Source organism: Aulonocara sp. 'chitande type north' Nkhata Bay, linkage group LG12, assembly GCF_057382095.1.
Source record: "Aulonocara sp. 'chitande type north' Nkhata Bay isolate Kocher_YH1m ecotype deep benthic linkage group LG12, A_spYH_male_GT1.1, whole genome shotgun sequence".
Classification (NCBI taxonomy): domain Eukaryota; kingdom Metazoa; phylum Chordata; class Actinopteri; order Cichliformes; family Cichlidae; genus Aulonocara; species Aulonocara sp. 'chitande type north' Nkhata Bay.
The window spans coordinates 30,210,543-30,232,172 of record NC_141355.1 but is presented as its reverse complement, the minus strand read 5'-3'; the positions used below and the strand labels follow the sequence as shown (position 1 = coordinate 30,232,172).

At 41.6% G+C, this 21,630-nt stretch overlaps 1 protein-coding gene across 5 annotated transcripts in view; it reads left to right on the top strand.

The window, feature by feature from the left end:
- slc20a2 (solute carrier family 20 member 2) overlaps positions 1-17,272 on the top strand; it is a 43,373-nt gene extending 26,101 nt beyond the window's left edge. For 4 of the 5 annotated variants that reach the window (XM_086315036.1, XM_086315037.1, XM_086315040.1 and 1 more), the window contains exons 2-11: positions 692-1,274; positions 4,461-4,601; positions 5,155-5,240; positions 5,942-6,038; positions 6,217-6,336; positions 7,483-7,716; positions 7,892-8,510; positions 8,666-8,851; positions 11,783-11,867; positions 16,093-17,272. In XM_086315036.1, the coding sequence (XP_086171162.1) occupies positions 986-1,274; positions 4,461-4,601; positions 5,155-5,240; positions 5,942-6,038; positions 6,217-6,336; positions 7,483-7,716; positions 7,892-8,510; positions 8,666-8,851; positions 11,783-11,867; positions 16,093-16,257 (2,022 nt within the window). In that variant the 5' untranslated portion in view covers positions 692-985 and the 3' untranslated portion in view covers positions 16,258-17,272. Of the gene's footprint in view, positions 1-691; positions 1,275-4,460; positions 4,602-5,154; positions 5,241-5,941; positions 6,039-6,216; positions 6,337-7,482; positions 7,717-7,891; positions 8,511-8,665; positions 8,852-11,782; positions 11,868-13,151; positions 13,237-16,092 lie in introns of all 5 variants that reach the window. The other variant, XM_086315041.1, reaches the window with a different exon arrangement.
- Positions 17,273-21,630: the final 4,358 nt, after the last annotated feature.

The window sequence follows — 21,630 nt, the reverse complement described above, 5'->3', positions numbered from 1 at the left end:
GCTATAATGTAAATCTGGCAAGAAAACATCTACGGGGCTGCCACTGAAGCAACTTTATGACTAACATTTCTGTTTTAACATTTCATAGAATACTTAAAAATTCTCTGTTATCACTGTTGGCATCACTGGGTCGGATTAAAATAATAACAGATGGTGTGATTTTTCTTTTTTTGTGTGGTTGAACATTAAAACTAAGTAAATTATAAACTCCTATCTGAGATTGTCTGAATGTGTGGCAAAGGTTGTCAGCTGCCCTGGTGCGCGGGGATAAAATGATACTAGCCTTTCTAATGTTCGGAGCATTGCTCATGTCTCATTCTGGAAACGGTGATCTTTTTATAGTGTCAGTGCTGACAGCAAACCCTCTGCACGATCTGATTTGATTCCTTTGAAGTGCAGACTGTGATTTCCTATTGTAGATATCTGAGATGTCCTCAGCTTTTCTCACTGGAGTGCACTGGAGTGCTATCATTGTTTCATCAAAGCCAGTTCTGCTTCATCATCATCTATCCCGAATCTTTCATTTATGTGTGTCTCCCCTCCCCTCTCTCCTAGTCCCACCCAGACTTCTTTGTTTTTGGTTTTCTGAGGAAGTCACGGGGAGGTGTTGTCAGGAGGTGTTGAAAAAGAGTAATCATAGCTTATGACACTAATCTGTTTCTGTCTCTCCTCTCTCTCTTTTCTCCGGCAGGTGAAAGAACGTGCAGACCGACTGTCTCACACTAAGCTATGGAATGCTCTCTGCTCCCACCATCACTAACCTCCAATCTTTGGACTGAGCTCCAAACGCTTAGTTAGCGGCTGTGCTTCTCCCCTCAGACTCTTTATAACCAGGGGACGAAGAGAAGGTGTGGGCTTACCAAGTCCTCTGCTAAAAACGCACAGAGCACTTCATCTTTTTTTTTCTTCTTCGTCTTTTTTTGTAGATATTTTAAGCAGGATTTTTGTTTCTTTGCATATTTTTCTCACCTGAAATCATATCAAGATGGATCTGGAGTCGTATCTGTGGATGGTGGTTATTGGCTTCATCATTGCCTTCGTCCTGGCATTTTCAGTCGGAGCTAATGATGTGGCCAATTCATTTGGCACAGCAGTGGGATCCGGCGTGGTCACTCTGAAGCAGGCCTGCATCCTGGCATCCATCTTCGAGACGCTGGGTTCAATGTTGCTCGGGGCCAAAGTGGGAGAGACGATTCGGAAGGGCATCATAGATGTCAGCCTCTACAATGACACGGTGCCCGTGCTCATGGCAGGCGAGGTCAGCGCCATGGTTGGTAAGTTGAATTTGCTCTTACATCCACTGAGTGAAGCAGTTGCCGCTAATGTCTTAAGCCTCATTTTAGACATGCAAATCCTTATGTTTATCTGATGGACAGTTTTAGGCCATGCTGGAATAAGCACCAGAGTCAATTTGATGTAAAAGCCACAACAGCACTTCTACTAAATAGACCCAGTGATTGTTTTTTTGTTTTTTTTAAATTTGCAACCTGTCGCATGTCTGAATGAAGTTTGAAGTAACTTGAATGTGCAAAAAAAACTTGGATGTCGATGAAATTTAGGATTCATTATTTTATTTTATCCTTTACAAATCACATCAGACTTCATCAAAACTTGTAACAAACACGATTAGTGGAGAACATGCTTGACTTTTTGATGTTATAGCTGCTAAACAACTGTTAACAAACAGGAAACAACCATGAGACTGGAAATAAGAATAATAGTTGTCAGTAGCTCTGAAAACAGTCTGTAAATGCTTTTTATTAGAGATGCTTAAGTGTATTTTTCTTTTCTGTCTTCTAAGACTGTTAAAAGGCTTTTGAATGAGCCGCGATGGAAGAGAGACATTTGACTTTGTTGCCTCGGCGATTTTTTTTTTCCTGAAATTTTTTGACTCTTTAAAAGTTGATTCATTTGCTAATATTAGTTGTGATGCTAGTTGCAGCCAAGAGAAACTCCTGCGACTTCCACTCCATAGATGAAAAATGTGTTACCAAAGGTGCCCCCCTCCCCCCATCACTCCAGTGTTACTACTACAAGTTTCGATCCTTATCCAGCAAAGGGTCACACAGAGCCAAAGATCTATTTTCAGCCATTCGGCCACACGATCAAGTATTCCTACAGCAGTTTTCCTGATGTCAACATCATCCTGTCCATCTAGGATTACAACAACACATGCTTTTTCCTAGTAAAATAATAAATAAAAACTCTTTACATTAGAAATCTTTCTCACATGCCTAAAAGATTTGCACATTGCAGTAATATATGGTATATATTAAAGAGGAAATGCTTCAGTTTTTTTTTGTCCCCATCACCTGTAAAGTTGTAAAATAAGAGAAAAATTAAAAAATTACTTTCCAACAGCCCAAAAGACAATTTTTTAAAACTTCAACAATGTCTTATTTATTACCTCATATAAACTACTTTGATATGTATTGTTCAATATTTACCATGTCACAAATTAGGCCCTGCTAATCCTCCCGAAATCTGCTAAATCCATAGCTTAATGCAGACATAGACCTTTATAAAAGGCTTAGAAATGAATTTGAATTTAACAATAATGTTATATATATTATCCTGGGCTCAGCTGGTACTTGTGACATGCACCAATCCTCATGTATGTATCATAATTACTGTTATTAAGCAGTGCACCTCACTCACTTTCTTACTGTACATGAAAGGCACTGCACGAAGTGGGTTTTTTTTGGTTTTTTTAATGTATTTTCAGATCAAACTTTATTGGGGCTTTGCAAATGTTAGCTAACCTTGCAGCATTGTAAGTATTTCCTAAGAGCCGCAGGAAAACAAAACTCCTGAAGTGAAACATAAAGAGAAATTGTTGAGTATCAACTGGAGACTCGCACACCACCATTTCAGTAAAAGCAGAAAACAATGGGTCTCCCATTAGGACAATACCATTTTGATGACAGACTGCTGGCAAACGTTGATTTAAAAAGGGCAGCATTATGCACAGGGGATTCCCAAGGAGATGAAAATTCAGGTGTGGCTGGCTGCCACAGGTCACTGTTGGAGAAACGTTTTAACTGGCATATTGTTCATGCATAATTAAAGAAGTTTTAACCTATTGTTAAAACTTCCTCCAGTGCTTCTTGTGTACTGGAGGCTTTGGTGTTTTGCTGGAGTTTAAAGTCTAATTTAGGGCTGACAATGATTTGTCCTATTATCTGCTTCTCTAGGATAATGAAAACAACCGCATGTATAAAATCTCCAGCCAAAATAAGCTTTTAAAAGGTTGCCTCCCCCCCCTGCAGGTTATAAGTGTACTATGTACACCCAAAACAGTACTTAACAGCTAACTCGATGAGTGTTTCTAGCTCTACTTACCGGAGCACTGAACAGACACCATGCTAACTCAATTTATGGAAATGTAAGCCGAGAGAAATGGTACACATTTTTCTACACATACACATTCCCTAGCGCCACTCGGCTGAAACTGTTGTGAACCTCAGCTGTGTGCATGAGTCAGTGCAGTTTCCTGGTTCAGCTGTTGATTGGCTCTTTGGAGGCAGGTTGTGTCATCCCTCATAGAATACCTCTGCTGTAAAACTGTTTCGGCCCCTCTTAATTCCTGTCCTCAGCCCCCTTCAGGTCATGCCACAGCATCTCAATTAGATTAAGGTTAAGGCTCTGGCTTAGCCTCCGCAACAAATTTTCTTTTTTCAGCAGCTCTGTTGTTATTGTTTCACTGTGTGCGCTTTGGGTCATTGTCTGCTTACATCACCCAAAATCTCCAGAGCTGCAGGTCATGATCCGCTGCCCCTAAAGTTATCTTGTAATTTTCAAATTCACTGTTTCCTCAGTGATTTGACAGGGTGCTCTTTCACTACACACATTTTATGACTTTATTTATAGAGAGAGGTACCTCTCTAAACCCACACTTCCAGTTTTTCCTGATTTTAATGAGCTTTTTAAAGTCTTAGTCTCAGATGTTCTTTTCGATTTTCCAGCTTGGGCCATGAAACTACTCTCTGTGTTGAACTTTGTCTGTGTTATTGGTTTAGTTAAAATATTTGTCTCTAATGAATGTAGTGATTTAGAAGACATATTTGAGTGATTATTTCGAAACTTTTTCTCACGACTGGATCTTAAAATATTCCTCTTTTTAAATATATATAATCTTCTATGTCAAAAACACTGCAATTACTCACATCATTGAGCAATTTTTGAATAGCAGTCTTTGTTAAAGGAGGGATAAACAAAGCCTAGTGTAGTTTTCAGATTATACTTTTGTCTCAGCTTCTATAAACACTGCAAACTTAAGGCAGTCATTTGGAATTTCAAATGGCACTCTCAGGCCCTCATTTAAGATGTTACATGATGTCACACAAACTGCAGATGGGAATTAACTGCTAATTTTCCCAAGAGATTGTTTTTGTGCATGGAGGCGGACAAATAAATAAACCAAGCTAAACGTTAGATTTTTGTCTCTGTTTTGGTCACAGGGTCAGCCGTCTGGCAGCTAATCGCCTCCTTCCTCAAGCTCCCCATCTCTGGGACTCACTGCATCGTTGGCGCCACCATCGGCTTCTCTATGGTAGCCATCGGCACAAAGGGAGTACAGTGGATGCAGCTTGTCAAGATTGGTAATGGCAGAAGATTGTATCAGAGTTGTGTGTGTGTGTGTGTGTGTGTGTGTGTGTGTGTGTGTGTGTGTGTGTGTGCCTATAATAACTGCCCCATTTTCCAGTGAAACCTGATGGAATAGAAACCACTCTGAGATATGCCCAGTGGAGTTTGATTTTTAGAAAGGTTTCTAGGTTTTTAGTAAACAACAATCTTCAGATTGTGTTTCCAAGTACATGACTCACTTTATACCCAGTACTTTATTGAGTTTAGTTTAGACAGATAAACCTATTTCTTCCTTGTTAAGAGCCTCTGTCATACATCATACGGCATCCAATAATAATGCATACTTTAAAGAATAATAAACTCTCACGTCACCATAAAACTGGTTATTGGGATTTATTCTCATACTTAAATACATAACGCATAAATGAAATGACTTGGAATTCATTTTAGGAAGAGAACTGATGGCTAAAAACACAAAAAACTATTAAAACACAAAATTTCTAGTTGTAGAGAGTTGGCAAGGCTCTCCTGTCGTTTCCTCATTAACATTTTTCAATTCTTCTTCAGTGGCGTCTTGGTTCATCTCCCCCTTGCTCTCTGGACTCATGTCTGGACTTCTCTTTATGCTCATCAGACACTTCATCCTCAACAAGGTAGGCGCACATCACTTTCAACTAATGCTGTGTTCAGTTTTGTGACACTGCCCTTGCATTTGCAGCCGTTGCACTCTCCGCACTCACACTTAGCTGCCAATCTGGTCATTTTAATATAAGAAATCGGAGACAGACTTGCACGTGTACGCCCAACTTGTCTGAAAGAACTTGAGCACAGATAAAAACCCATTTGATATGGCAACACCCGCGTATTTGTTATGTAATGGGAAAGCTCTGGCAGACTAGGAAGTGCTGCAGATCATCCGAGGGTCACGACTGCAGGATTATATATGAGTGAGTCACGGGAAGATTTGCCGTTTGGGCCGGTGTTACTGCATAGATGGGTCAAATTAGGAATGAGTTCATTTTTGCGTCTGCGGGCTATTTGCATCAGAATATTCGATCTTTCTGTTTTGTGTTTGCAGGGTTGAGATTTGTTACTTCTGTAAAATCCACATCCCATTTAGTGTCATTTTACATTTCACCTGCCTCATTAGTCATATTAATTATTAACCTTCTGATAAAAGCAAGCCATGGTTGTGCAAGATGGAATAATTGTATTACTCCACACCTTTAAATTGACCTGAGCTAAACTTTTAGCCAGAAGATGTTCTCATTTTAGCTAATATGTTATTGTGTTGTACATGTTTTGTTTTATGATTTATTATCATTATTGTTGCATTTCCTTTTTTACTTCACAGGATGACTCTGTTCCAAACGGATTGCGAGCATTGCCCCTCTTCTACGCCTCCACCATTGGTATCAACACATTCTCCATCATGTATACTGGAGCTCCATGTAAGTGCTTATTCCCAGTATATCTCTGATTATTTAACCTGACACCAGTGTATGATCAAATTATCACCTCAGGGATGGAAGCGCTTGTTAGTTTGCTCAAAATTCCTCTTGAATGTGTGATGCCAGTACATGATTTTGTATTTTTTTTTTTTTTTTAATGTGTGTTCATTAACTGCAGTGCTCGGGTTGGAGATGCTACCGGTGTGGGCCATCTTTCTCATCACTTTAGCTGGCTCGCTGGTCTGCGCAGCTCTGGTCTGGATATTGGTCTGTCCCTGGATGAGGAGAAAGATTGCAAGTAAGTATCTGTTAAATTTGGTTTAGGGTTAGGGTAAGTGTTGTGTTTAGGTATTTGGTTTTATGTAAACGAATGTCCTCACAAGGATATCCATACAAGTGTGTGTGTGTGTCCAGTCTGTCTCTCTCACGCCATGTGAAAACGCTCTGACACCAAACAACGGAAGCCAGGGCATGTGCTTTCTTGTTGGCCTCTGCCAGAGGCACTAAAGCCACCAGAAAAATCCCTGTGAACTCTCCAGTGCTCCACTTAGATTTTTGGGCGTAGAGCTACTTGGTCAGATGAAAGAGGCTAAGATCGTGGCCTGCAGTGTAGAAAGCTTTCAGGATCAGGGCTGGGAATTGTTTCCCTAATGGGAAAACCAGCCCACAGCAAAGCAGGCAGTGCTGTAAAACTCATGACACAGAAAATTAAAACATTGGAAAAAGTAGACAGTGGTGGATAAAGACAAGGCACAGCTCTGTTTATTTTAACTTTGTGCTGGATAAATAAAAGGTTCTTTGTGTAAGAGCTCAAACACTTGATCCAAAAAATCTGATCGATGCCAGAAATGCTTTGCACTATAAAGAAATATAAATAAAATTTAATAAGAAGCTGAGTGGTATTTATAGGCCATGAAAAATAATATCTATGTTTAGGCCAAAAAAATGAATGTTTTTTTCCATTGACTCGTCGTTTGTGGGACCGTGTCATGAACCCCCTAATGCCTGCGAGGATTACAGGTAAAATTATTGGTGCTAATCTGGATATTACTGCATCCACTTAAATAAAACAGGTCATAACTCTGATTGGGTTTTTTTTCTCTACTGGGGTATTCAAAGAGTCGGGTAGGCACTGGGATAATTTAGATAATCTGTTTCTTGTCAGAAGTTTTGTCTCCCGAACCTGAAAGCAGAAGCAACAGCTTTTTTTAAGCGTGAAAAGTTGCAAATAAATTCTAATCTTTTTTTTTTTCTTTCCCTTTTTTTGTCTAACTATTGTTTTGCTTTCTTAACTGGCTGCCATCCAGATTGGTTTCCTTGAAATCCTTTAATAATAAAAGGCTGCCACAATACAGTTGTGGCTTTCCTTTCATGATGGATTTAAAGCAACCTGCAAAAATGTCCTAACTCGGTGCTCTTTCAACTGCTGCTTGATCTCCTCCAGGTCGTTTAAAGAAAGAGCAGGCTCTGTCGAGGATTTCTGATGAGAGCCTGGATAAGATCCCTGAAGAGGAGGAGGAGAGCCCCGTCTTCAAAGAGTTACCAGGGGCGAAGGGCACAGATGAGGCTGTGATGCCGCTCACAGGCGGCAGCAGTGACCGGGGCACCCGCGAATCCAGCAGCGAGCTCACCAACCTGGCGAATGGAGGCACTATCCTGCCAAACGGCAGGGTGTATGGTACAACTGGACATTTATAATAATATTTGATAAGAGGAGAGTAACTATAGCTTTATTTATGCGTTAATACTTATTAGCATAAATAAATTTGCCATTAATGGAGATCAAACTCGTCGGTCATCATCATTAATATCCTGCTCCCACGCAGACTTTTCATTAATCGTCTGTCTTCCAGGTCGGACACACTCAATGACGAACGGCAGCCTCAAATCCCCCATCTCTAACGGCAGCTTCAGCTTCGATGGCCACATGCGTAGCGATGGCCAGGTGTACCACACGGTGCACAAAGACTCGGGTCTGTACAAAGACCTGCTTCACAAAATCCACCTGGGCCGCATGGATGACAACGAGCGCTCCAACGCCGGCCCGCCTGACAACAATTACCGCCTGCTGCGCCGCAACAACAGCTACACCTGCTACACAGCGGCAATATGCGGCATGCCCGTCCAGCCGATGCGCTCCGAATCACGCGAGGACAGTGAAAAGCTGGTTGGTGAGGGAGGCGGCAGGAGCAACAGCGTGTCTTACTCCAAAAAGCGGATACGCTACGACAGCTACTCATCGTACTGTAACGCCGTGGCCGAGGCTGAGATCGAGGCCGAGGAGGGCGGAGTGGAGATGAAGCTTGCCACAGACCTGGAAGGGGTGGAGGAAGAAGGGGCTGCACCTCCAGGGCCGGACGACTTGGAGGATCAGGAGGAGAAGGACAAACCTGAGGTGTTTCTGCTTTTCCACTTCTTGCAGATCCTCACCGCCTGCTTCGGTTCTTTCGCCCACGGAGGCAACGATGTCAGGTGCTGCCCCCTACGTGTTGCATGACAGATAGCGACCTTTATGGTCCAGAGTACATTTCTCTGTCAACTAAATATAAAAAATCATCTTCACGCTGCTCTTTGGACTTGAGTATATAATGCCTGAATAAGGTTTTTATCTACTTTCTTGTTTGTAGTAATGCCATTGGGCCTTTGGTGGCACTGTGGATGATCTATGAACAGGGCGGTGTGATGCAGGATGCTGCCACTCCTATCTGGCTGCTGTTTTACGGTGGTATAGGCATCTGTGCCGGCCTGTGGGTATGGGGCCGCCGCGTCATCCAGACCATGGGGAAGGACCTCACTCCCATTACCCCCTCAAGGTGAGAAAGTCGCCTCACAGGAGAGTGAGTGCACATGTGCATGTCTGTGGATGCGGTTGGGTGCGTTTGAAGGAGAGTTGTGCTGCAGAGGTGAACTATCCACCATGCTTTGGTTTTACGCGCTCCATAGAGCCTCAACACGCTGACACAAACAAGTTCATAGAGGGCTCCCAGCCTCCATGGTGAGTACTTACTTTCCCACAGCCGTATTAGAATGCTTATGCACAATGTCTTAAGGGCAGTAAAGTGCAAATGAACAATCAGAAGATACTTAGTAATCTATGTGCAGACAGCAAAATGCATAAAGCAGTTTGTCTGTTGTGTAACTAATGAATGTTCTGATTTTCCCTCACTCTCTGCCAGGGAGTGACCTGCACACACAGTGTTGATGTGCACTCATGTTTATCATCAGAGGTCAGACAGATCGTTTAAGTGAAAAGATCTGTGTGTTCAAATCCATTACATTTGAGTTTATTAGGTAAAATACAAAGACTGAATGGATTTTTTTTATTACTTTTTCCTGCTATAAACGTATAAATAAAAATTTGGTGATAAATAAATCTTGATCTCAGCATTAAGCACACTATTTATGATTTTGGGAATCATCCCAGACTTTGCTAGAAATAATTCTTACTACTTTTTTACAGAAATCTGCTTTAATAATAGTATCTTAGTGGTGCCTAGGGAGTGAAATAGTAGCGCTTTTTTTTTTCTCAGATTTTTTTGACCTATTACATAAAAAATTCTGAATAAACAAGTAGACTTTCGGACCACAACAAACAAAGCCTGAGGACACTGGCTGTCTGATAACCTGAGCAGTAGACGTCTCACATCCACAAACCCGTGCTGTTGCTCTGTCCTTGACTTCAGTCTCCTCCTTCCTCTCTCTCTTCTCTTCCCACGCATAAGATGAAGAGTTTGTGTGTGTGTGTGTGTGTGTGTGTGTGTGTGTGTGTGTGTGTGTGTGTGTGTGTGTGTGTGTGTGCATACCACCGAGTTGTTTGTGTGCTGAGGAAACCGAACTCTGCAAGTCACTGTGCATTGAATGTACTGTATGTGTCCGAGCATGCATGCACATTAGGGTCTAATTGTTCCAGCAAGGCGTTTTGAGGTTTGCGTGTGTGCGTGCGTGCATGTGTGTGTTTGAGTGGCTGTGTTTTGTTGCCTGGCAGGAACATCACACAGGGTTGCAGGAAGCTGTTTGGCATTCTGGGTGAAGAGAAGTAGAGCAGGAGGGGTGAGGGAGGGCCACAGTGGGAACCGTAGCCTCTCTTCTCCAACCGCAGGGAGGGACGCCAGTCTGACTCTTGCACTTTTCTTTCCCCCCCCGTCCTCCTTTCTCCTTCCTACCCACTCCTGTAAATCACTATTTTTGTGGTTAACCCTCTTCTTCTTCTCAGCGCCCTGCTTTTTTCTTTTTCTTCATTCCTTTACATCTTGTTTTTTTGTTTTTTTTTTACATCTCACCTAAAGAGCTTTCTCTCTCTCTCTCCCCTTTTCCCTAAAGTCTCTTTCTCACGCTCACGCCCACGCCATCTCATTATTTTCCCTTCCCTCATTTCTCCTCTTTTTGTTTGGGCTCTCTCTTTTTTGTCTGTCTCCTTTCTCTCTTAATCTCCCTCCTTCCATCACCAGCTTAGACTTTTTGCCAGGACCCAAAGACAAATTTGCACTGGTTCACCGTTCTAAAGACTTGATTTCCTCCAGTGTCTGTTTCCATGCATCACTCTGAAAAGAAGTTTGTTTGGGGCAAGGACACAGAAGTGTTTATATGTGTGTCTGCGGTCTATGTGCCCGGGAATATATTTTAGCAGCCGCAGCGAACACCTAAAAAGTGCAATGTATCACAGCAGTAAAAAGACTTTTGAAACTTGAAGTATGGATTTTCATCCTTCTGCCCAGCTCTGCTGTTGAAGCACCACAGGGACAGATTGCTGCAGATCTACCAGGCTCTGCAAAGCTTAACCAGCAGAACTCAGAGAAACACAAACAATCATATCTCTTTGTGATGAGTCGATATGGCACACTTGTCCAGTTGTGTATAGTTTATTGTTGCTGTTGAGAGGTGGAGCGAATGGTGTGAGTTTTTTCTGTAGCTTTCTTGCAAGACCCTCTACTCCTACATTCTGACATGAGCTGGGGGAAAGCACAGGTCTAAGTAATACAGTTAACATTTGCCTAATGGCTATCAATTTCTGTAGGCCATGAGTTGGGGCCAAGTGGCCATTTACAAATGGGTTCAAAATTAATCAGGTGACATCGCTGGTGCTCTGCTGTCTTAGAGATTGGCTCCTGCTGCTCGACCACTCCACACTCCGCCTGCAGTGACATTTAAATTTCAGTCGTATCTTCATCTGGAACCTTAGCTCAGTGTTTCTGACGAATGTTATTGGCTGCCATCTAGTAAGAAAAAAGCCACATTTTTCTCCTTTTAAGTTGCATTTTCATGCATTTAGTTTAATTTTTTTCCCCTCTTTTATGATTTGGAAGTTTATTCTAATGTCTAATGTCTTCTCTGTGTGTGTCCTGAAAGCAGCTGGTGGCTTTAGAGAAACTGTCTTCTAGTAAGCACAAGGCAGCACAGAAACACACCAACACAAAGGCCTGTTTGTATATCACATACTGAAACTGTGTCCATTATGAATAACACACTAGTGTGTAATACCTGGTAGAAATGCTGTGTTTATTGTGTGTGTGTGTGTGTGTGTGTGTGTGTGTGTGTGTGTGTGTGTGTCAGATATTTAATATTATTTCTGTTTTTCAAATGTGTGTTGGGTATACTTTAAAGAACTGCTGAATGCTCTGCAATGGTTTTATATGTGGATGCCAGTGAGATCGTGCCATCATGAGCATCATCCAAGACATCACAATGAAGAATGTCTCTTTGCTCCCTCCCCCCTTCCCTTCCTCTCCCTTCCCTTCCTTCCACAGTGGATTCACTATTGAACTGGCTTCTGCAGTCACAGTCGTGTTCGCTTCCAATATCGGAATCCCTGTCAGTACCACACACTGCAAGGTATGACTGAGTGGCCTTCCAGCTGGCCTCTCAACTCCCTTTCAGGCATTTCCAGGGGACAGGGAGCTCACACTGCCTCCCAGGCCGCCGTGCTGGACTGAGCTAGAATCGCGCACACACACCGCTTTAGCTATAATTAGTGCTTAGTCATGTCGTGAGATAATTAGCTAAAATCTCCCTACAAGTGCTCTGCTTCTTAGTTAAATTTCTCCACAGAAATCAAAGCTCAGATTATTGTGGCAGAGAAAAAAAAGGATAATTGCAGTTTATGAAAACGTGGGTCTTATTTATTAGTTTTGACCTTCTTTTCTGTCTGTTGTGATCACTTGTACAAGCTAGGCCGAAAGCCGTGAGCACGACATCATTAGTCCAACAAAGTCAGTAACACGGGCCCTACTGTCGGGTGTGTTGTGGGGGGGAAAAAAAAAGCAAGAAAGTATTTTCCTGTGGAAATCAGCAGGGAGCCTGACTCGGTTAAATTTCCTAATACCAGTTTTACAGTTACATTTTAATTTTATCATTAAAATCTCTTTAAACATTATCCTCTAGCTGATTTACTGAAATCCAGGCGATAAAAATTCTCGTAAGTCTGAGTTGCCTTTAATTATTACAGGGCGCTCCAGGCGGCTTTTCAAATAGCAGAAGAAGCTCTGCTCAATTGTTTTTGGTCCGATTTGCCATTTCTATCATTTCCATCCTCATGAGTATGAAAAATGAACCCTAATATTTCCAGTTTGGTAAAGTGTTTCCCACAGTGATCACAGTAACAGCATCGTTAGTAGAAATCGTTGTCAAAACGATGTAAATACCACTCATTTTCTCATAAACGAGACTTATCCTCCGCAGGAACTGATAATCCTAACCAATCTTTGAGGTGCATGAGAAGATCAAAACGAATCCATGTCCAGCCCGCTACAACCAGCCCCAGGCAGCAGTGTGCAGCCCCTCTCCCCTGTTCTTTTCAGGAACAGCAGATCGAGGCTGGAATTCGAGACGGACCCCACCAGTCCCAGTCCTCCCCTGCCCGCCCCCATCAACACGGTGTCTCATTCTCTGTTTCATTTCCACCAAGTCTCTTCCATTTTGCCCTCTTAGCACTGGCATGGTTTGGTGTGTGGGTTTTCGACCCTGCCGTGCTTGTCCGCAAGCAGACCTCAACCTCCCAAATACCTATCACCCCCCCCCCCCCCCCCCCCCCCGAAACCCACCTGTCACACTTGTTTTCCACTTTTTTTTACCTCTCCATCTTTCTCTGTCTGTCTCTCTACTCATCTATCTTCACAGCGGATTTTGCATTGAAGTAATGAGTGCGCTAACAGTGCTTGTTGCATCAAATGTGGGCATCCCAATAAGCTCCACCCACTGCAAGGTATTGGTAGTGAAGTCATCCTAGAGAGCCCTCCGGGAGCTCGCCTTCATCGCTTCACCTGTAGCTGTCAATCGCCAAAGCCAATCACAACTCCCGAAGTTGACGTTTTGATTTCTCGTGCAGTTTTCCTTCAGCAACACAACCCCAAGTTTGACTGAAAGGTAGCTTTGTAAGATTAAAGAATGTTATCAGGCAGTTACGTGCATGTTTATTAGACATACAGCAAATACATAGATATCATCTTTATTTATTTATTGTTTTTTGTTTATTAAATTGGTAGTAAAAGTTTTTTTTAATAGATGAAAAACTAGGAATATTTGCTAAACAAATACACAAGTAGAGAGTTTGATGATAATATTGATATCACTAAATATTAAGCTATTGCCGTTAGCCTCTTAGCTACTTGTAAAGCTGAAGCTGGATGAAACACCCGAAATGTTTGTTTTTAGCTTATATAAGATCATACGTGCAATAATCAGTGAAAACAGGAATGCAAAAATGTTAGCTCCACTGAAGGGAAACTGCACAAGACTCAAAACTGGGTTTAAGTTACTGGTGATCTATTTGTCTAAACATCAATATCATCGCCATCCATACCTTATCTTCATTTCTCACCTCCAAATGCCTTCGCGTTTCCTTCCTAAAAACCTTGGATAATCAACTGCTCTGCTAAAATGCTAAATCTACTGATGGTTAGAGGTATATAATCGTGGTGGTGATTTGAATGATTTAGTGATTCTTATTTATTTGTTTATTTTAAATGTGGAGATGGTCCACAGATGATGCTGGACTAAAAAAAAAAACCACTAGCAAGACTTGCAGCTCTTTGACATTTTAAATTGTTTGGTTTTCAGAAAGTAGCCAGCAACATCTCTCAACATCTTCAGTGTGTGTGTGCATGCGTGCGTGTGTGAGAGAGAGTGTGTCTGTATCTGTGTCACTGGCATCCATTCGGTTTCAGTGAAGTTCTGTTGTGTATGAGTGATAATTTTTCTTTTCAGGTCTTTTGTGTGTGTGGGTGTGGAAGTTAAACCGAATGGATGGGTGTGTGGGTCGGTGTGGTATGGTAATGTGCAGTGACTCGTTTCAAAAACTCAAAAGCAATACGAACACTGAGGTCACACCGAGTTCAGAATTTGTTGCTCCGTGCTTGAGGTACTAAAACCATCAAACAAACAATGTGACCACTGAGTTAAATATTGTTCAACACATGCACACCCTGCTTTGGAAAGAGGAGAATCCAAGAAATGCTACATTAAAGTATCTTGCGTTTAAGTAGAGAGGCTACATGACCTGAATGTCTTTTCTGGGAGATATTTTTGTGAGTCTAGTAGAGCTTAGTCTTATTAAGACTGACTAATAAACCAAAAGAACAGGCTGGACTCTGTTGGCCCGACCTTCCACATTTAGTCAGCGTGTGACAGACGGTGTCTCATGTTGCTGCGGCCATATAAGAGCAGGGAAACGCGGTTTAACTCCCGCCCACCTGTAGCGTCACTAAGAGCTGAAACCACTCACTGCACGTTACTCCAACACTCAGGTGTGTCGCTTTGAGTCTTTGAACATGGATTAGAAAACAATCTCTTTTGTATTCTGAAGTTATTTCTATCAAAAGAAAGAAGTGGAAGTCTGAAATTTGCAGACAGATTTGCAAAAGCTAACTAGCTCTAGTTTAGTGCTTTTTGATATTTACAGCCTAATATTAAGTAAATAATAGACTGTTGCTGCTCTGGAGCTGCTGATTTCAGGCTTCCACGGATACCAAATTTAATTTATGCTGTGATAACCTCTATAATCTGCTTGCAGTCACTAACGCAGACACTGATCTGATTTTGAAGAGCTGCAGGTTGCACGTGGCCTTTCTGCTGACCTGTTGATATGTTATCACCTTTTGTTCGTGTGTCTTTCTGGCCGCACTCTTTGGTGGAAGTTTTTTTTGTTGTTGCTCAGTACAAGTTTTAGATACAGTTAATATACCAATTACTACCAGTTTCAATATCAATTACATTAAATTCAAAGTATCAAAGTATTTTTTTGTAAGAGTCCATATAGTACGAAAATGGACTTGAGTATGTATGTACATATTTTTCTTATACTGTCCCTCTGTGAAGCATGTTAGCTCACCCCCTGTCTAAAAAGTTGCTGACCACACTCTACTAACTGGCTTCTTCTTGCCTGACTTCCACAAACAGGAATTTGATTCTTTTTAGCCCCATGTTTTCAACCTAGTGCTTCTGTTTGTGCTTAAAATGACCATGTAAGGACATCCATGCCGAGGTGATGTCATCTCGGGACGAGTAGAAAAAAAACGTAGTCTGAAGCCTGAGCTTTAGCTCATAGAGATTACTTTTACATACGCTGTCCTCATTTTTTGAAACTTTGCTCGTGTTCTAAATAAGCATGCAGTGTTTTATGTGGGAGCAAATTAGGAAAACCATAAAAGGAGCCCTTAAATAGAATATTTAATATTAAACTTATTATTATTGTTGTTGCAGAAGAATTTGAGGACTTCTTCAGGTGCTGACTGATACTGTTAGAGGAGACTAACACATAATTTCCACCAATCACCATCTGCAATTTAATTAATCAGCTGTTGCTGTTATCTTTTCTGTCCAATAGGGTTAATTAGACAATTAACCACTTACTGCACAAGAGAAGAGTTAAGCATTGCAAAACATGCCTTAAGAATAGCTGACGTAATCTGACTGCAAAACAATCTTGGAGAAACTTCCATCAAGAGAAAAGCGTGGACAACCTGTAGCTCTTTATACTGACTTTGGCTTTGCTGCGTTGAACGTTTTGTTCTGTGCTGCTGCTGATTATTTTTCTTTCTTCCCTCCTTGCTGCGGCCTCCAGGTGGGCTCAGTTGTGGCTGTGGGTTGGATCCGCTCCCAGAAAGCAGTGGACTGGCGCCTCTTCAGGAACATCTTCCTGGCGTGGTTTGTCACGGTGCCTGTGGCCGGCCTGTTCAGCGCCGCCGTCATGGCCCTGTTTGTCTACGGCATCCTGCCCTACGTCTGAGGGCGCAGCGCCGGGAGGGAGAGCAGAGGAGGAAAAAGAGAGTCGGGGAGAGAGAGAGAGAGAGAGAGGGGGAAACTTGGGTAGATGTCATATCTCGAATGTGTGGGTTGCTGATAGAAGAGAAGGAAGAGAGTCGATGCACAAGGGTGACGAGGAAGAAGGGAGGATGGTTTACAGGTGGACTTGGTTGTACTGTAGATGTGAGGAGGGTTGGTTCACATGCTGCCTGGCTCCGTAGTCCAGAGATCTTTTTGACTCATTTGAGTTCCCAATCGGTTTTTATTTATTCTCTTTCTTTTTGGTGGGATTGATTAAAAAACAAAAGTGTAACTAGTGTACCATTCAATCTGCTGTACATAAGACAATAACAGGGGACTTACTGGTAACTTCTAACAAAACACGTGACAGTCTCCTTAAAAAACAAAACCACGTAAATATAAAAAATACAGAAATAAAAATGATCAAAAAGCAGTTTATTCTGCTAACATAAGCCAGCAGACTCGCCTGCAGTAAATCCATATCCTTCTGCCTGAAATTCTAGGCAGCACAATCGGTCAAGTGCTTACTTTTTATTATCGTTATCATTGTTCCAAAATGCCAGGGGTGAAAAAAAACAACAAAAAAACAAAACAAAACTGTACATATTGTGATATTGGGTCGAGTGTGATTCGTTGTATTGCGGCTTGCTTTCAAACAAAAGAAAAGATGTGCGCGTGGTCAACCAAACCCATCTGTCATCTCACTTTCAACATGCTAGCCGGTACAACTGGGGCCAAACGGAACGGACGCCTCAGAGAGGAGCGGTGAGACTGTCACTCTGCTTTTGTTTTTTTATTATTATTATTATTATTTTTCACATGATACCATAGGAACCTAATTTACTAAAGAGTTGATTTTTTGTTTTTGTCAAGAGCTCCTGTATGTTTTTAGAGATCTCATATTTTTTAATGATGTATTATACTGTAATTTGTACTGTAAATAATGTCCTTTAAGAGTTTGGATGTGGGGGTCTGGGATGGGGGATTGGGGATGCGTGCGTGCGTGTGAGTGTGAATGGTTTCAGAAAAGTGGGTGGGCGGGGGGGGGGCCCTCTTCACCTCATAATGATGTCAGAATTCACGGTTAGTTTCAACCCCCGCTGCTCATGGGAAACTCCCACCGATGAACACTTGGCAGGTTTTTCTGAAGTTGGCAGAAGAATATTGATTAGAACAAAGTGTTTTGCTTTACCAAACCCATCCACAGCAGAGGAAGTGAGAGTTGCCGTTGCATTCACTGTTTTATTGCCTGGGTGAATTGAACAGTATTGACAGAAGGTTCTTTTGTTAACGGCTCCCTCCTCGAGGAGATACGCAGATAGCGAGGGACAGTGAGGTTGCTCTTTAGAGAGCAGAACCATGCCAAAGTAAGTTGTTGTCACCATGTCTGTATGCCAGATAAATGAGGTACAGCAGATGCCAAAACTGATCAGATGTACAAAAAATAAAGCACTGATTAAGTTTAGTAAAAATGTTTGCATATCATCATCCATATGCCTTTGACTTTGGATAAAGCAGGAGTCATTTCCTTATATCAAAGGCTCCCTGCCCACTGATGAACCTTTACATTTTTTCATATTCAGATCATCTCAGATCTCGCACCGCGGTTATCCGAGATTATCCGAGTCCAGGTTTCAAATCTAACAGAGTGAGACATGCAAAAAGCTAAGGCCTTGTGATCTGTCATATCGAATACTTAAATTGTAAAGCGTTATGCAGACGTCGAAAGGAAGAGGACTCAATCCAAGCCACACGAGTAGCTCCTCAAAATGGGCAGGTGTTGTTTGGAGCAGAGAAGCATTTAGTCTCTCAATCACATCTGATTCAGTCTAAGCGCCATGTCATGAGGTGTGTGAATCACAGCCCGGTGAGGGTTTCAAGGCTGCTCATGCCACAAAAATATCACAAGACTTTTGTCTTAGGACTTAAGGTTGTATTCGGAGGTAGAACTGATCATCACCAGCTTTTTAAAACGGTCACCTGACCTGTAGATGAACAAAGTCTTTTTTTTTTTCTTTTAATTTGAACAAACTCGATGCCAGGTGTCGCAAGTTGTTTTTGTTCTTGTGGTGTGTTTCCTCATTTCTTGTTTTGTTTGTTTTCTCTCTCTCTCATGAACAAATCTATGCTTACGTAGCCACTTGCCTTGTAACTTTGTGTTTTACTTTGTGCAGAAAAAGTAAACTAATTATGTACTGTGGTGTTTACATCGTAACCATATTGTAGAGTTATCTGAAAAACAAAAAACCCACAAAAAAACAACTGTTGCCTAATGATGCCAATGAAAGACAAACTATTAACCGTGAGTTTTTAAGTGCAAGTAAAAAAATTTTTAAAAAAATAACCAGAAGTGTCTAGAGAGAAAGAGAGCGAGAGCAAGTGTGTGCGCAGTGACTCGTTTTTCATTTTGTTTCTTGTAGCGGTAGTGCTGATCCTGACCCCCGTCACCTTACACTGCTACTACAATGCATTAACACTACATGTATGGGTGCAATTCAGTAATAAAGAGGATAACTAGAGAAATTTCATCAGAACTATATTTTTCTACCATATCTGAGTTTTAACCGGGATGAGCTTCCGGACACTTTGGAGGACACTCTGTGGGGCTGATGGTAAAATCTGGCCAATTGGGATTAGTTGTTGTAAGACTGTAATCGCAGCAATACTGAGAAATGGTCTTATTTCAGGGTGCCATGTGCCACACTTCCTCTCAGCCCGGTGGGTTCCTCTAACATATAGACTGATGTGTCGGTTGCCAGTAGATCAGATTTTTAAATTACCATTTTTATTTTTGAATTTTTGATGAAAACACTTTGTAATTTTGTTTCCCTACTGCTTTGGCCACGAGCTTCAAGAGCAGCACAGCACCGTGCCAGAAAACCATTGTGTAGGACTGACCTGATGAAGATGAATGCAATGAGTGGTATCTGGAAACTTGATTGTGAGGAAATTTGTTTCCTTGTTTTTTGGCAGGTTAGCGCTGTTGAAGCTCATGGCCTTCTACTTTTCCACAGGCTGTGTGTTGTTCAATGGGGCTGCACAGAGCCGGTGTGTTCAAATCCTTTTGTGTTTGTTCTCTGATGCCCGGAGGAAGAATATTTAGAAGGAATTTTGTGATGACACAAAACATTTAGCCTCCCCCCCCCACCCAGGAAAATATGCAGCAGAGATCTGAAGCTTTCATGGATGTTTTTTTCCCCTTTGTCTTTAAAGCAAGCCAGTGTTACGGCCAACTTCTAATTGCTAAACAGCTGAGGCGCTCTGGCCTCAAGCAAATGGCACAAAAATGACAAAAATTAGTAAAAGCAGACGGTAGCCTCAAAATTTTTTAAATCTCTCATGCAGTCGTGAGGATAGCATTTTGTGCTATTTTATTTCTTTGGATTCTATTTTATACTATGGCATTTATAACTGCTGAAATAAAAGCAGTTTAAACCTTAAAAATCTATATTCATAATATGAAGTCAGAAGCTGAAGAAAGACTCTTTCATTTGCCAGCTTTCTACTCTGAGGCTTGTGGAAGTTTGTTGCTCTGGTGCAAGATTTACTAAACAATATAATGAGCCGGAAAAAACTTTATTTCCTTCATGCATTAGGAGGTTTGTTTGTGAATGGACTGAGGTCAGCCGGCATGCATCGCGTGTTTGATTTGTGCAGTGTCACCATCCTCTGCTGCAGCCCCCCTTTGTAACTCACACTGTCATTTTCTATATTGTTTTCCATGCATTCTCAGTCCTGATAGGCCAAAAGGGATGCACTGCTCAAGATGGGGAGGGAAAGTGAAAATCACCTTCTGCTGGCAGCTTTAAGTATCTGAGAGAAAGGGCTACATCCTGAGCCGGCAACAGGAAATATATACATCTAACGTGGTTCCCTGTAAAATCCGAACACTTTCAAAATTTGATCACAAACGCAAAAAAAGATTGGGCGTAGGGATGACCACGGCCCCTAGAGGGCGCAGTTTGACACGTTCCCTCCCCGTAGAGAGGGACAGCATTTTAGACGGGAGCTGCTGTGCTTCTGCCGCATTTCAACTGTTTATCAACCTTTTTGTAGACAAAAAACGAAACAAAAAAAACAGAATGTGCCATTTCTTTCTCCCTGAATGTGCAATACAAGCCGTTTCTCGTGAAGGTGCAACTACATTGCCGTCACTTTAGTGGTCGTGTGTAGCTCCACCTGCCCTGGTGTCATAGCGCCCTCTCCTGTGTGTGTGGGACTAGCACCGCCTCCCAAAGGCGGAGCAGCATCAGCTCAGACTTTCATCTGGATGTGGCGTGCTGTCTCCTAGTTGTCGGGTCTGTTTTGTAATAGAATGTGCTCCTTGGCTGGCCTGCAGGTTTTACAGCTCTGTGATGTCTCTTTACTGTTTACTGCTACTTAACTGTCCGGTCCTTCAGAAATAAGATGCATATATATATGAATACAAATGAATAAATTAAAAAAGAAATAAAAAAAATCTAAAGAAACTGTAGCCTGCTTCTACAAAATCTTAAAGCTCTTCTGATTTGCATATATCGTACTGTAATGTTTTATTTAAGATTTAGTGAGAAAATGTCTGCATTTAAACTAAATTATGGGAATTAAAATTACAAAGAGTACCTAAAATCCACTGAGTTGTGTCTTACTTTTGTAAAGGTGTGTGGTATGTGTTTGTATGCTGCATAAGGAAAGCTGGGAAAGTGTATAATTAAACACTGAGGCTTTATTGCATAGTAGGCACAAGAGACGGATATTTAAGACAAGTTACCACATTGTTTATTTCACATAGTGTTTATTTATTTTTTTTGCATTATGGGTAAGCTAGAGAACATCTGGCAATGGGATCAGACCATCGCTGATGCTAGCGAGTTCTTGAACCACACCATTTTGTTTCCTTTTATACAAGATAAAGATGTCTCATGTTAGGAGTTATGCATGTATTAAAAATCCAACAGTGGAAAGGAGCCACAGGACCTTTGGGCCCCTACTTCCATTTAGTAGTGTTGGACCACACCCAACCTCTCGATCGTGATTACAGGAATGTAGTTAACATTGTAAAGTTTTGACTGGTTTTAGGTCCAGCGTTATTGAGGCATGCTGATAAAATGTAACCACAGAGACAGAAACACCTGATAAAGTATTCAAAAAACACCTCCGTGGCAGTTCCTGTTGCAGTATAAAACTCACAAGGTAAAAACAATAACACCCCACCCCTTATTTAGCTTATTTAAGTCAATAAAGAGACAAAAAAAAACAACTTTTGATATACAGTCCGAGTGTTTTTATTTTTATTTTAATCCAGTCCAATCTCTGGTATTATGAACCCAACAACGGCAACTTGCTTTATACAGTG